Source organism: Chrysochloris asiatica, unplaced genomic scaffold (genome assembly GCF_000296735.1).
Source record: "Chrysochloris asiatica unplaced genomic scaffold, ChrAsi1.0 scaffold00348, whole genome shotgun sequence".
NCBI lineage: Eukaryota > Metazoa > Chordata > Mammalia > Afrosoricida > Chrysochloridae > Chrysochloris > Chrysochloris asiatica.
The window spans coordinates 547511-564022 of record NW_006408866.1 but is presented as its reverse complement, the minus strand read 5'-3'; the positions used below and the strand labels follow the sequence as shown (position 1 = coordinate 564022).

Below are 16512 nucleotides of genomic sequence, written 5' to 3'. Positions count from 1 at the left end.
AACGAGATGGATCAGCCAGGTGGCATCATTGTTGGACTCAAGTGTGGCAGCAGTAGTGAGGTTGGCCCAGGATCATACATTGTTTCGTTCTGCTGTGCATGGGGTCGCTATGAGTCGGTTCCGACTCAATGGCTCCTGACAACAACAACAAGAAAGGATGCGCAGCCTGAACTGGCTAAAATGACTCCAGCAACCAGAGAGTGGGTCTCTCATCGTGGCTTTCTGGGGAGACATCGACTTTGCCCTCTACTTTTTCTTTCTGTTACTGTGTTTTAAAATTATACCTGCCAGTCAAAGGCACTTGATAGGCAACAGATGCTGTATTTTCCCTAGCCCATGCACCTTACTCCCAACTTTGAAAGGGGGCAGGTTAGCAAAGAATGAGCACCCCCAGCTCCTCCCACCTTCATTTCTGGTTTCTCCAAACAACCAAAAGAATCATCTTCCTACGACATGCAGGATTCTAAATCTCTACTCTCAATTGTTCAACTGACGTCCAGGTGAGCTGGATTCATGGGTTCCGCTGCCAGAGTCTAGGCAACAATGGCATCCTTGCATCTCTCCCACAAGACGCTGCGGAGGGTCTGCACACAGGAGGAGGATCTCAGCAAACATGGTCCCAGAAGGTGTATTCTGTCTTCAATATATTCACAACCTGAAACTCTAGGAGACATACTTGATGCTCCTGTGTACACAACCCACATCCAGTTTCAAGCAGATGGCAATATATAAACATTCTGGGCTCGGGTACACATTCCTTCAACAGAAGACAGTTTTCTTTTCTTCTTCGTACCAGATAATAGATCTATTACAAGTTCCCTTCATTGTGGATATCAGTTAATTCACTTAGGACAATGCCTGCTTGATTTCTTTGTGACACTTAAACTCACAAGGGCTCTGTCATTAGCTAGATGTCATGTGTAAGAGGCAAATTAGAGAGGATGCATTCTCTCCGATGTAAGAAACTGGCCAGTCACACACTGGGCAGGCAGGAATTCCTAAGAAGTTTTGTCCTCACAGAAAGTTGAGGTTCATCAGGACCCTAGTGAGTCACAGCAATAACCAGATGCCACCAAAGCAATTTTGACTCATGGTGTGTGCCAGAGCAAAACCAAAACTGTGTTCCATAGGGTTTTCCAAGGCTGATTTTTCAGAAGTCCATCTCCAGACCTTTCTTCCAAGGTACCTCTGGGTGGACTCAAACCTCCAACCTTCTAGTTAGCAGCTGAGCATGTTAACCATCTGTACCATCCAGGGACCATACGCACAGGGTAATAGCCCCTCTTCCAAGGTTAACAGGGCTGAGGACACGAGCCAGGAGAATCCCCCACTGACATCCAGGCAGGACAGCTAGCAGGTAAAGACCCTTTGTGGCTGAAAAGGAATGGCTGTATAGGCTGTATACTCTCCATGGCTGCATTTTTCATAACCAAAAACTTAATGTTTTTAGGTGGCAGGTGCATCATTTATGACCGGAGCTTCCCCCTCCCCCCACCAACGGCAAGACAAAGCCTTCGAGGCTGACCAGCCCAATCTCTCTCCTTCCAAATGCCCTTGACCCCTTCCTTCGGGGACAAACGCTAAGAAGACTATCAAGTTCAAGGCAGAAGGAAATCCTGGCCCAAGTCCCTGACCAACAGCCCAGAAGCCTGGACTACTTCCCTCCTTCCTGACAAGCAAAGCGAAACAATTCATTTGGAAAACCAGTTCATTTCTGAGAAGATGACCTTGAACACCATAATCAGCGATATAGTGACTTGGTCTACTTTTAAAAATTAAGTTTTGAAAGAGAATTGTATGGCTCCACCGTTTCTGGAAGAGCCGTGTCCTAAAATAAGCAACTAATGAAATCTTACTCTCAGTGACGCAGGAGGCTGGGCAGGCAAGGCCCCAGGGACGTTACGGAGATAGAAAACAGGCCCGGGGCAGCAGCTGGGCAGGCACCTACCCGGCACAGGTAAGCTCTGGCATACACAGACACCAATGGGTCTCCAATTCCGCGAATCATGCACGTCAGCCGCGGCAGACATTCCGAAATCCCCCTGTTAGAAACACAGCAGCATGACACCAGATGTGAGAACCTGATGTTCTTTTGTCTTTTTTTAAAAACAGGGAGAAAGTTAAACTTGCTAAAATTAGGAAGAGAAAAAGAAAATCAGTTTCAGGAACAAACTAAGGTCTGTTTTTCCTGGGACTGTTCATGTGTATGAAAGCTCCTCTTACCTTGACCTCCACTTGGTGCCGTAGGGCTAACCTTGACTCACTTCCTATTGGGGTCCTGCTTGTTTCACCAGTGTCAGCAGCTTAGATCCTCCGATTGTTTTCCAGTAACTGATCATCCCTCATGTGCTCTTAATTTTTCACATTATCTATATTTCTTTTATGTTGATTTGCTGTTCCGTGCGCCAGCCCCTCCGCCCTGAGCACCTTACTATAAAGCTGGTATTAGGAAATCTCATGCTAATGTAACTTAGGAATGTGAGCCGTGATTTATTTTTTATGCCACACAGGACAGCCCTGTGCCTGAGGAATTACCCTTCTACAACTGATGAAGCAAAATAATGGTTTTAGGAGCCATGCTATGTCCCAAACTATGAGATCCCTAGATTCAAAGTAAATAGATTTGGGGTAAGTTCCGAATGTAAATATTTCTTATCTGTGGAGTCAGTTCTTGGCTTCTGGGAGCTTATTATCCAGCCACAAACAGACTTGTGGAGAGCAGATGTGGTTTCCCCAGTTCTCTCAGCTGCTCTGAGAACAATGTCTGAGGAAACTAGTGCAGTACCAGGCTTAGGTGCAAAGGTTTCTGATTCTGACGTCATCATCATCTTCAGCTTCAGCAGGAGCGGCAGGCACTTAGTGTGGGCCTACTGTGTGCCGGGTGCTACCTCTGCCACTCACGGACCCCTTCTCAGCACCATGTTCACAGAGGAAACCGAGACCCAGGGAGGTTACATCACTTGCTCAAGACCACACAGCTGCTAAGTGTAGAGTCACAGTTCAAAGCCAGTAGGCCTGATTTCCCACATTCATATCATCTCTCCTAGACGCAGTCTGCTTCTCCGTAAAATGGGGATAAAAATGGTGTCTTGACTTTATTAGGTCTCCACTAGGATTTAAATGAGAAAATGCATAGAAGATGCTTCTTCTGCCTCACAGTAAGCACTCAGTAAGTGACAGCTGCTATGACATTGCCATCACACCCACTCCTCACTTACAGACATGGTCGTTGTGCAAGAATGGGGGCCGGCCATTGCCATAACACAGTCCACAGACAATATTCTACACTCTACTTTGGTGAGCAGCGATTGGCATCTTAAAAATTCATGAGGGGCCATCAAATGTACAACTATTGTCTCTTCAGGTGCGGAAGAAGATGAACACGAAAGATGCTTGGAATCAACCAGTTCAAAGGACCAATGGATCACATGAACACCAGTCTCCAACACTCTGAGACCTGAAGATCTAATTCCATAGCCTAGTTTTTAGCCACAGCCTCTAATATCATCCACAAGTTCTCAGTATACCAATAACTATGCTGACATTGCCCTGGGAACCTTCCACTGTAATACAAAACGTGACCTAGGCTTCGACTCTATGCATCACATGACATGAGCCAGCTACCACTACCAAGTACTCTGAAAGGGGTCACATTAGAAGGTCCAGACAGAGTGGAGAAAATAATGTGGGGAAAAACTCAAAACTATATAAAGGACCAGGCTTACTACTCAGAAAACAACGGAAGGAACCAGAGACTATGGCCCTTGGCCCCCTTTCAGGTCTGGAATGGAATTCACCATCATAACCCAATTTTCAGCCAAGTGGTAGGGAGGTACATAGGGTTAGAGTACTACAAGGTATGCTCACCACGGAATGGTCAGCCATTCAAGATCAAAAGGGTAATATTAATATAGTTCACTGACAAAGTTCAGAAGGGTTGTGAAGGAGGGTGGAATGGAAAAAAGCCACAGGAGGAATTTGGATAACTCTTGTTGCAGGGAGGGGACTGCAATCATTGTGATGAAACAAAGTGTGTGGTTTGTTGAATGTGAAACTGATGATCTGCATTGCAAACCTTTACTCAATTCACAACAAAAGGGTTAGGAAAAAAAAAAAAAAAAAGCAGGACAACCACATCAGGTCACAAAATGGAGGATGCCATTCTACATAACTGCCAAACCACTGAGAATCATGGTCCAGCCACGTTGACACATGACCTTAACCTTCAAAGCCCGAGTTACTCTCATCTGGTACCTCAGCATTCATTATTTCCAAATGTAGGTTGTTAATGCAGAAAACAGCTAGATAGCAGATTTTTCACTATTGTCATAAACTTGACATGTGAGATAATGAGCTCTGTGATGAGTGAGGGATGTGGGTGTAATACAGATCTGTGTGAATAATACTTTTTAGAAATTTTATGGTTCTAGCACATTTATGGGTTTAAATGCAGCAACGACTGTGAGGTTGGCACTGCACTGGGCAGTGTTTCGTTCTGTTGTGCACAGAGTTGCTATGAGTTGGTACCAACTTGATGGTACCTAAAAACAACAAACAAAAGCATTTTTAAAAGTCTTACGTTTTGGAGAGGAACTTGTTACACTTCAAGATGGATGCTTCCACGTATCTGCAAAACCATTCCGTTAAGGACATTTTCCAGATGGTCTGACCCCCATGGGGAAAAGACTGAAGTATTCATGAACAGAATGAGACGTGTGTTCAGGAGACACAGGCCTCAATGGGCCTCAACAATCCAGAGAATTCAGTTAGCTAGTGGCTGTGGTTTCTATATTTGGTTTTTGAGGTTTCATACTTATTTAAAATAAATTTTGGAAAACGTTACACATGTGGATTCATGGTTGCATGCTGAAATTCAAACTGGGCTTTGAGCATTCCTAATCAAGTCTTTATTGGGAAAGAATGAACTTTAGATAACTAAGAATCAATGTGTGGATCAAGCAAATTCTCTGTCCCTCAATTTTGGCTTTTGTGCAGAAAAGCTTGGCCCATTCCCTTCGAGTTCTTGGAATCAGAAGAAATATATAAAGATGAAGCATTTTAATGAAGAGAATTAATGTGGGAATGTTCCTCAAGGAAACAAGAGCCTGTTACATGGCACTGTATTCAAAAGAGAAAACAGAAAGCTGCTTTGAGATTCCAGAAGCTTCTGCTGTGTGCATGGCCCTGGATTTCCAGGCCTGTACCCATAAAAGAACCCATCTTCCAACAGGCCTTCCTGGGGTAGCCCATCCCATGACTTCTATTCACAGTACAACTCTTTCAGTCTATCTTTAAAATCATCACCCAATAAAAAGATACAGTCTGGGAATGAGTTCCCGGATAGAAGCAATCTTGAAAAACCAATTTAAGCAGGTTTCTTTGGCCGTGTCATTCACGTTCTCTGGAGAAAAGTGATCTGCAAGACATAAACAGCACTCATCAGCTATCTGCTAGGAGGCTTGGGGCATGAAAGTGTTACCCAGAGCAGAACAAGCAGTGGGGTCCTCACACTGCTGTGTCTTCCCTTCCAAATACCATCATTGTTGTTGTTGTTGTGAAGTGATGTCGAGTCAGTTCCAACCCATAGCGACCCTGTATAGGATTTCCAAAGAGCAGCTGGTGAGCTTGAACTGCCGACCTTGTAGTTCAAACGACTTTGCAGTTTGGCACATTAACCCACAGCGCCACACCAGGACTCTGAATACCATCATTAGTAGAAAACAACTCTTGGCCGTGGTGGCTTACACATGAAGGCTTTCTAAGCGCCTGCTGCTGTCCACAGTGCTTACAGATGTTGGTCCAGGCAAGCTCCACACCCAGAGAAAGATGTGGCAGTCTGCTTCCACAGGATTTAGTCTTAGAAACCCTGAGGAGCAGCTCTACTCTGCCATGTATAGACTGAGTTGCTCGGAGTTAGAATCAGTTCAATGGTAGAGGGTTCTAGGTTTTATAGATGCGGAGACGAAGGCAAGGAGATGTTGAGGAACTTTCCCGGAGCACACAGCAAGCAATCAGAAGAACTAGAATTCAAAACCAGGCAGTCTGGTTCCATAGCCTTGTTCTTAGCCACTGCCTCTAATCTAATCCAGAAGTTCTTGGTATATCAGTAACTCTGCCAATAGTGCCCTGGGAACCTTCCATTGTAACACAAAATGCGATCATGCGTCACATGAGCCAAACATGACAGTGAAGGAGGGCCAGAGTCAGGACTCAAGAACAACAGTGACATGCTAAGACTGCAGTCACCTGGAGGCAGAAATGGTCAGTTTACCTGATTAAGTATTCTCTTCTTTAATGCTAGAAATCACATTTCTCTCCTGGGCCTATGACTATCCTTGCAGCCAGGTGGCTACATGTTGTTATATGACCACCTTCTGGTCTCAGGTTGAAAACAGAAGTATAACTTCTGGGAAATGTTTTTAAGGGAAGGATATTCCTCACCCTTTTTTTCCCTTTCTGCTGGCTGGAATGGAGACATGATGGCTGGAGGTTCTGTAGCCATCTTGAGCTATGAGAACAGCAAGACAGAAGACGCCAGGGTCTCTGACCTTCTCTTCTGGTATTTGAAACTGTATGACACTGATCCCAAGCCTAATCCTGACACACATCTTAATAAAGAATGGAAGGGAATACGGAAAAACGGAAAAACAAAAAGCAAAGCCATTGTTGGACTCTCACATCGAAATGCATACTATTACTTAAAGTACTGGGGTGGCACTGTAGGATAAGCATTTGACTGCTAACCACAAGGTCAGTGGTACAAACTCACCAGCGACTCCTCAGAAACTCTATACAGGGTCACCATGAGTCGGAACTGACTGATGGCCCTAACAACAATAACCATTAATTTCAGGATTCAAACATAAAGGGAATTTTAATTACTTTTAATGTAGCACAAGAATCTGAGCTTGTTGACTCTTATTATGTTTTGCAGTAAGTCATTTTTCTAACGCTGAATCTGTCACTTGGTAATAGACAACTAAAGTGATCAGAATTCTGATAAAGGGAAATTCAGCATTCAGATTTATGCTGAATTCAGATTCAGCATAAAGGGAAAAAGACACCCTCCAGGTGGTCCGGTAACTGAGCCGAGCCACCAATCCCAACTGTAGGCATTCTGACTCAGCAGTCTCGTGTGTTCACCCACCCCCAGGACCTGGCAAGCCTCCTTCCCTCACTCGCCATTTTCCAGAGGCCGGAAAATGACCATTTCCTCTTTCTGGCTTGAACCCATACACATAAAGAAGAGACTCTGCTTCAAGAGAACCAGACAGGAAAACGTAAGGGTTGCTCTTCAATTTCTCTGTCAATCTTGACTTTTTTGAAAAAAGGAGGGGTGGGGGTTCCCTTCCCTTCAAATGAGCGAATCACGAGGCTTGCCGTCTAAAGGCCAAAACACCACAGAGGTACACGCTCCTTAGAGCAGTCAACACAACGACATCAAAAGGGCAGCTTTGGCACTGAGCTAACCGTCAGAAGGCAGGAAGGGACAGGGAAGAAGGAACAGAGATGGGAAGTAGGGATCACAATCAATGTCACAAAACAAAACACGTATGAAATTGCTGAATGGAAAACCAATTTGTTCTGTAAACTTTCATTCAAATCACAAGAGAAAGTTAAAAAAAGAAATAAGTGAATAGAAGCAAACACAGCCTCTGAAATTAACTAAAAAATCCCTCACTTTATATCTGAAGAAACAGAAATTCAGTGAAAGACAAGACAAACATAGCTGCAGGTTGCTATGAGCTGAAATCACACAAAAAACAAATCACGCTGTGCACACAATGACTGTAAGTTACAGGAGTCTGCAAACATCAACACAGTCTTTTATGCCTCCCTGCCAGGCGAAGACAAAATTCAGGAAAAGGATTCTGCTATACTCGGCTTAAACTTTTCATACTGAATACTTGTCGTGAGTTGCCAATCAAGTCTATTCAGAATCATGGTGGTCCTATGTGTGTTCAGGGCTGTGACCTTTTGGGAGCAGATGATTGGGTCCGTCTTCTGAGGTGTCTCTGGGTAGTTTTGAAAGGTTAACCTTTTGGCTAGTAGCTAAGTGTTTAATTGTATGCACCACCTAAAACACTACATTTCTTCATTTCACTTGTTCAACACAAATTTCTAAATAACTAAGGTAAAATGGAGGAAGTGATAAAGAGGAAGACACCCCCCCCACCCCCAACGAGAAGGACTGAAACAACGGCAGCCAAGGATTATGAGGTTGGCCCAGAACCGGGCAGTATTTCATTCTGTTGTGCATAAGGTTGCTATGAGTTGGTACCGACTCGCTGGCACCTAACAACAACAATAACAACAAGGGTTCTTGAGAGCTAAGGCTCTGGGGATATAACAGTATATAAAACAGATCCGGGCTACAAAGCTTACATTCCCGACCCATAGTGACCCTATATATAAGGTTTCAGAGGAGTGGCTGGTAAGCTTGAACCGCTGACCTTGAAGCCCTGCGCATTTAACCCTCAGTGCCACATCAAGATTCCTGTTGTTAAGTACTGCTGAGTCGGTTCTGACCCATAGCGACCCTGTATAGGGTTTCCAAGGAATGGCTGGTGAGTCTGAACCGCAGACCTTGTGGTTCAAATGACTCTGCAGTCCAGTGCATTAACCAACAGCACCACACCAGGACTCCTATGTTCCAGTAGTCATTGTTGTTAAGTGCTGTTGAGTCGGTTCCGACCTATAGCAACCCTGTATAGGGTTTCCAAGGAGCAGCTGGTGAGTTTGAACCACCAACCTTGTAGTTCAAACAGCTTTGCAGTCTGGCACATTAACCCACAGCGCCACACCAGGACTCCCTATATTCCAGGAGGAGAAGACAAATGATAAACAGGATAAAGAATAAGCAAACAAAAAAGGTAATTTCTGATTGTAGCCAGCATTATGAAAGATAGGAAACTAGGCACTAGAGGGAACTGAGTGGGAGCTTGAGGCCTCACTAGGTGGGGTATCAGGGAAGGCTCCTTCTGCAAAAAATGGCTTTGAACTGAGGCCCGCCACACTCATCACCTGTGGAGCTGTTGGTGGTGGTATGCTGTGGAGTCAGTTCTGACTCCTAGAGACCTATATAAGGCTTCCGAGGCAGCAAATGTTTACGGGAACAGTCAGCCTCATCTTTCTCCTGCTGCGAACTGCTGACCTTTCAGTTAGCATCCCAATGGGTGACTACTACACTGAAGGGACTGAATTCCTGGCAAGCAGACAACATGTGCAAAGGCCCTGACGTAGGAATGACCTTGCCATGGTCAAAGCAAGCCAAGGAGGTGAACAGGCACAGGAAGAGCAGGAGACGGAGCGGAGGAGGGGGTCAAAAGTCAGGTCAGGGATGCAGTCATGGTGAGGAGTTTGAGAGTTTTCTGGAGGCCACAGGACCGCCTGATGGGCTCTGAGCAGGGTAGTGAGTGGTAGGACGTGATAGGAATGATGAGACTGATACTTTAGCTCTTGGGCTGCTACGTGGAGAATGAATTCATAATTTGGAAATCAATTCAGAAGAGACTTTGATGGACTAAAAGCCAGAGATTTTTCTTCTCATTCCCATTTGTTTTTTTCTGTTTACGGTACTTCTTTTTTCATCCCTGAAACTGTACAGTTATTTTAGGCAAAGGAAATCAGTGAGCCTCATCCTCTTCCGTTTGCTAAGTCTTTACCCTCGCAGCCAGAGGCCTCTTTACATAACAGTGCTTATAGGGATGTGACTTCAACTTAGCTTTTATGTGCCTCAAAGGGGAGGTCAGTTAGGGCCACTGCTTACTCAGAGACAGCCTGCAACAGCCCTGGGGAACACTGAAAAGTAAATACTAACAGCTCATAAGGAGGACCCAAGGCCACGCACCCAAATGACTTCCCCAAACCCCAAAGAAAATTATTTTACCACTCAGAGTAGATGACCTTTGTAAACTTATGCCTGGGGAAGAAACAACTGCCTCTCAGTGTAGCACTGTAGGATCAGCACTGGACTGTTAACCACAAGGCTGGCATTCAAACCCACCAGGAGCTCCTCAGAAACCCCATAAAGGGTCACCATGAGTCGGAATCAATACGACGGCACTTAACAACAACAACAGTAGTATGTACTTCTCAAGAAACCCAAAAGGCAAAGGGCTTAACTATTAAAATCACCAGTCAGGACTTGAATGACTGACTACAAATGGCACCAGAGTTCTCCTTATACCTAATTTCTTTAGACAGAATTCTGCACCAATTTCAAAATATTTTTTCATTATTGTCGCTAAGAATTGTCCTCAAAGTCTTAAAAGCTTGCAAGCTGCCATTCAAGGCACAACAAGTGGTCTCTATTTACCTAAAGCATCAAAGGAAGGAGAGTCAGGAACAGCCCCCATGAAAGACGGCCTTCTCTGCCAGGAGACCAGAGGAACTGGATGGAGCCCAGCTACCAAGACTGAGCTACTGATCAAAGATTCTAGAGAAGAATCCTGAGCAAAAGGGGGGAAACAGAGAAGAGAATTTTAAATTTTCATAGGCTCCAGACTTTTTGCAGCCCTGGAAACTGGATGAACCCCTGGAAATACTGTTCTGAGATCATCTTTAAACCTTAAACCAAAAATATCCCCTGATAGACTGGATACTACTCAGTGGAGATTCTACCTTCCTTCACACCCTCCAATCTGTCTAGGCGGGGCTGTTGAAATGAAATGCAGATGGGTCTCTTGTGATACAATAGTGAATAATTGTTATCAGGACTACTTGTGAAGGTTGGAAATGTAAAGGTAGACGTTTTGTAGCAAGGAGGGGAGTGATTAACTTTTCAGTCTAAGAGTGGAGGTCCCTGGGACCATCAAGGGAGAAGAGCAGAGAGCGGGACCCTACCCAGAGAAGCAATGATGCCTGAGATGCAGGCAGAGATGATGACGTGGACAGATGGAGCAGTTGGCGACTTTAGACACAGAGGAGTGGGGCTGTGTGCTGACAACCAGGGGTGGGCAGGCTTGTAGTACATACCCTTTGGTTGGTTAATGATGCATGGAGGGGATTGTAACCATGGCAATGAAACGATATACGATAGGATGAGTGTAAAACTAATGTTCTCCCATGTAAACTATCACATAATTCAAAACAACAACAAAAAATATCTCCTGAAATCTTCTTGAAACCAAACAATAGCTTAGCTTAACTAGCTTTTAAATACTATGCTCTTCTATTTTTTTTTTTAATGTTTTATTGTGAATTATGTGATCGTTTACATGGGAGAACATTAGTTTTACATCCATGATTACAATCCCCTCCATGTATCACCAACCAACCAAAGGGTATACTCTGCAAGCCTGGCTCCCCCACACCCCACCCCAGCGCACAGTCGTAGTATGCTCTTTTAAGAAGTATCTCTCTGGGATAAAACTGACGGCAGCAACTTAAAAAATCAGATAGAAATCTTGGAGGGCCCTGAGTTTATAAAGAAAAAAGGGGCGGGGGACTAACTCGGAAAAGTAAGAGTGAGAATGCCAGTATTAGAAGAATGTAGTCAATGTCACTAAATGACGCATGAAGGCATAGCTGAATTGGGGTATGTTTTGCTGTGTAGATTCTCAACAACGTAACAAAACTAAGAAAACTAAGGGGGGTCGGGGAGAGAGAGAGATGTTCACAAGATCACTGCCAAATCTGAGAGAAGTCTGAGTGTCCTTTAAGGTTCTCAGAACAAGAGAAAAGTGCACACAGCTGAAGAGTTTAACTGAAAGGAGGAAAAAAGCAAGCAATTATTTTCACGAAAACAAATGCCTGCTTTGCATCACTCACAGTACAAATAATTATTTGTGGAAAGAATAATTTTAGTGGCAATAGTGCTAGTGTATTTAGACAAGGACTGGAGGTGACTATGAAAATATCCTTTAATTTTTAACTTGTAAAGTTTGGGTAGGGCATAAGCCATTAGTAAAGTTTCCTTTATTAGCCTTAAAACGTTAGTTGTACAAGAGGGGAAACTACTGCAGAAGATGCAAATTCAACAGTCTTTGAGTAATATAAATGTTAGTCAAATACCACTGCTGTTGTTGTCATGTGCCATGGAGCTGGTTCTGATTCAAAGTGACCCTCCATAGGGTTTCCGAGAGTGGCTAGAGGGTTTGAAATGCAGACCTTGCAGTGATCACTCCAGTGCCGTACCAGGGCTCAAAATATCACTAGGCAGCATCACTATTTTCACTGGTTATGTGTACAATAACAACATAAGGAAATAGAATCTTTCTCAAAAAGCCTGTTTTAATACAAGTATTGCTACTGCTGAAGAAAATATTCAGGTTTAAGCCCTGGTGGCACCACAGGATAAGCGCTGGATGTTAACCACAAGATTTGTGTTTCAAACCTACCAGTGGCTCTGTGGAAGAAAATGAGGCTCTCTTACTTGTAAAGATTGTTTGTCTTGGAAACCCTGTATAGGGTTGCTAAGAGTCAGAATCGACTTGATGCTAGTGGGTTTGGAGTGGGGTTTACCAGCTAATTTAAGGGGCCCTGGCGGCATGTTGGGCTGCTAACCACAAGGTCAACGGGTTCAAACCCAAACCCAACAGCCAGTCTGTGGGAGCAAATTGAGGCTGTCTGCTCCCACGAAGGTTTACATAGAGCAATGGGAAACCCCACTGAGTAGTTGGCCTTGTGTGTCTGGCTTTTTGGTTTACAGGATGCTTCCTGCTGTTGGCACAGCCTGTGGAGCAATGCCAATTAAATAAATGGACCCAGACTTCCAGAAAACTGGCAGAGAAGACCTCTGCAGTCAGGGTGAGCCCTACTTAGCCTTCCAGACCCAGCAGTGCACAATCAGATGCCTACAAAAGGGAGGAGCTGTTCAGACTCATCATCACAAGCACCTGGAGTCTGGTCTACAGCATCACTGCCCAACGGCAGTATTCTGCGGGCCACACTACAACATTCAATGTGCTGGTGGTGGTGGTGTGCCGTGGAGTTAATTCTGACTCATAGCGACCCTGTACAGGGTTTCCGAGGCTATAAAGCTTTACAGAACCAGAAAGCCTCATCTTTCTCTCACGGAACTGCTGGTCGTTTCTAACTGCTGACCTTGAGGTTAGCAGCCCGACTTGTAACCACTATGCTACCAGAGCTCCTTGTTCAGTGTTCTAGAAGCCATATATAAAAGATGAACATGCCATAAGCAACGGTAATCAAAATACCAGGAAACCGAAGGAGAGGAGTATGCATGATACCACAATTAAAAATAAAAGGGGGGAAATCAATTTGAATAAAGTATTTATTTAGTCCAGTTAGGCCAAAATACGGTTATTTCAACAATGTATCCTCTTTAAAAAAAAAAAAAAGATTCATTCAATACCTAGCAATCTTTTGTTTGTGTTGTTGTTGTTGCTACTGTTCAGTGCCATAGATTCAGTTCCAACCCATAGGGACCCTGGATAGGGTTTCCAAGGAGCACCTGATGGGTTTGAACTGCTGACCTTGAGGTTCAAACTGCCTTCGTGACCCAGCAGCTGCCGCACGCTAGATATTCATGGCACATCTCAATTTGGTCTGGCCACATCCCAAGCGCTCAAAAGCCACACATGGCCAGTGGCCACTAGTCTGGACAGCACAGGTCCAGGGCTTCCGACAGGGCTCTCACGAGCTGGTGGCAGGGCCTTGGGCAAATCCTTGGTCTGTTGCTGATGAGAACTTGTATCAGAGCTTCTCCAGCCCTAAAGGTCTGAGGAATTCTACTTCTGAGAAACACACACATGAAGTGGTTTAGTCTGAGTGTGTGCACACACAGGAACGTTATACACAGGTCTACATTTCAACATGCATGTGAATATCTAAAAATCCTATTTTTGACATGTACATACATACATGCATGTGTATATGTGTCTGTGGTTATTGGGTAGTATCAACGCAATGTCAATTCATGACAGAGTAGAACTGTCCCATGGGGTTTTTGAGGCTATGTGGCTCTGTAGGATCACCACTGGTCTACAAACCACAAGGTCCACAGTTCAAACCCAACAGCTGCTCCTCAGAAATCCTAGACAGACAGGGTCGCTGTGAGTTGGTACCGACTCAATGGCACTTACCAATAGCAATAACAATCTTGAAGGAGCCCTGAAGGAGAGCTGTTAAGCATTTGGTTACTAATGGGAAGGTCAGTGGTTCAAACCCACCAGGTTTTCCATGGGTGAAAGACGTGGCATCTGCTCCTATAATGGTGACTGCCTTGGGAAGCCTAAGGAGCACTGCTACTCTGCCACCCAGGTTGTTAGCAGCTGGAATCGATTAGGTGACAGTCGAGGGTTTTTTGGTAATCTGTATGAGTTGGTTTAAACCACCCACCTTTCAGTTAACAGCAGAATGCTTAACCATTGTGACAGCAGACAGTGGGTTTACTGTCCCTGCTCCTTCTCATCAGTTCCCAGGGAAGCGCTGTTGTTGGGAACTGAGGACAAGGAGAGAAGGGGAGGCTGGCTGGCTGTGCTGACTCAGCCCAGACGAGAGCATTCCGTACAGGAGCCCCAGGAAGAGAAAGCAAAAGGAAGGTGCTGCTAAGAGTTGCATGGTGCCAGACATATCATCATCATTCTTGATGAGACAAAGAAAACACAGTGTGATTTATAATCTAGTTGCCCCATTATAACCTCCTGGGGCACGAAAGTTGATTGGCAATAAATTTAAATGCACGGATCACCTGGGTATAGATCAGAGCTTCAAAAGCATCTGTCATTATTGATTGATTTGTCATTATTAAGATACAGCTGTATAAAGCTGCTCTGTTTCATTTTAAAGCAATTTGCTTAAGAAAGAAAGTAGCAATGTCAGACAGCAGAGGAAAATCATTGAGCATCAACAGTCAGCTGAGTCTAATTGTACTATCCAATGACTTGTTACAGTTTACAGTTGTTGTTATGTGCCGTGGAGTCAGGGTTTCTGAAGCCGTAAATCTTCATGGGAGCGGAAAGCCTCATCTTTCGCCTGTGGAATAGCTGGTAGTTTCAAACTGCTGACCTTGCGGTTCGCAGCCCGATTCGTAACCACTAAACTACCAGAGCTCCTTAAACTCCACAGCAGGCCTGTTTTAAAACCTCCCAATGGACTTCTAGTGTGGTGCTGTAGGACGAGCACTGGACTGCTAACCGCAAGGTCAGTGGTTCAAACCCACCAGCTGCTCCTTGGAGACCCTACACAGGGTCACTATGAATCAGAACTGACTCCATACACTTAACAACGTCTTTTCAGAAGACAAAAATGATCAACAACCAATCAGTACGAGTTTTACTGTTAACACACCAAAGAAAAAAAAAAGTCATAAAAACCTCATTGGGTCTCAATAAAACATACATTAAACTGACTAGTGATCTACCACCCGGGCAGACCAAATGAAGCCAAAGGAACAGCCGTAGACATTACCTGGCAAGACGCTGCCATTATCCGCACACATGGAAAAGATGCGTTCATACACTAATTTTCCTGTGGAGACAAGGACATATAACATTAATATCACACATGTTACGAGCAAAGACAAAATAAACATTTGCTAATTAGAACTCCTGGCATGGTGCTATAGCATAAGGACCAGACAGCTAACCACAAGGTCAGCAGTTCAAACCCACCAGCTGCTACTTAGAAACCCTGTCCAGGGTTGCAATGAGTCAGAACAGACTCGATGGCACTTAACAATAACAATTAGGAACAAAGGTGCCCTAGTGATACTGAGGGTTAGGCCTTGGGCTGCTAACTGCTACTCCACAGGAGAAAGACGAAGCTGTCTGCTCCCATAAAAATGTACAGTCTCAGAAACTCTATATAGGGTTCCTATGAGTCAGATTCGATTCGATAGCAGTGAGCTTGTGCCGGGCAGTGGGCTATTTAATGTCTCTTCTACTTTTGTCTTTCTAACTCATACCAAATGACTTGTTCCTGAAGGGTCTGGATAAGACAAAGTGGGGAAAGATGCTGATAGTATAGCATTCAGTTGTCACTGATTGTGAATAGGGATAATTGTAAATGTAAAAACCTGGAAATCTAAAAGGGACTTGGCCAGTTTTTCCATCCTGCTGGGTTTAAGTTGAGCTATCTCAGAAGTGGGAAGGAGACCTCATTACCATCAAAGAAGAAGAGGCAGGAGTGAAACACGCCCTCTGCACCCTGAGATTCCTGCACATTGAACCTCCTCGGTCCAGGAGCAGAAATCCATGCCTTCAGAGCAGAAGCAGAGGCAAGAGCCAGAGCACCAGACAAAGCAGTGGGCAAGTGACTTTCAGCAGGAAGCTCATTTGTGGAGTGGGGTACCTGCATGCAGTTAACTGGGAGCTAGGTTTGCTGACCCACGGAGCTAGAGGAGCTAGTGCCCTCGGACTAAGGCTTACATGGTGGAACGGTGTGTCCTTTGGGCATTTATTAGAAGCCCTACAAGAACTTAATTTTACTTCTAAGAAATCTGTACCTAGACCAAGAAACAGTTGTTCGAACAGAACATGGGAACACTGAATGTTTTAAAATTGGGAAAGGTGTGAGACAGGGTTGTATTCTTTCACCATACTTATT

At 44.5% G+C, this 16512-nt stretch overlaps 1 protein-coding gene across 1 annotated transcript in view; it reads right to left on the bottom strand.

Moving 5' to 3' along the window:
* LOC102811094 (chromosome unknown open reading frame, human C16orf62) overlaps positions 1–16512 on the bottom strand; it is a 134293-nt gene that overhangs the window by 71383 nt on the left and 46398 nt on the right. Inside the window, exons 9-12 of the mRNA XM_006875954.1 lie at positions 15376–15435; positions 5320–5416; positions 4580–4627; positions 1949–2042 (exon numbers count right to left, since the gene is read on the bottom strand). Coding sequence (XP_006876016.1) covers positions 1949–2042; positions 4580–4627; positions 5320–5416; positions 15376–15435 — 299 coding nt within the window. The remainder of the gene's footprint in view (positions 1–1948; positions 2043–4579; positions 4628–5319; positions 5417–15375; positions 15436–16512) is intronic.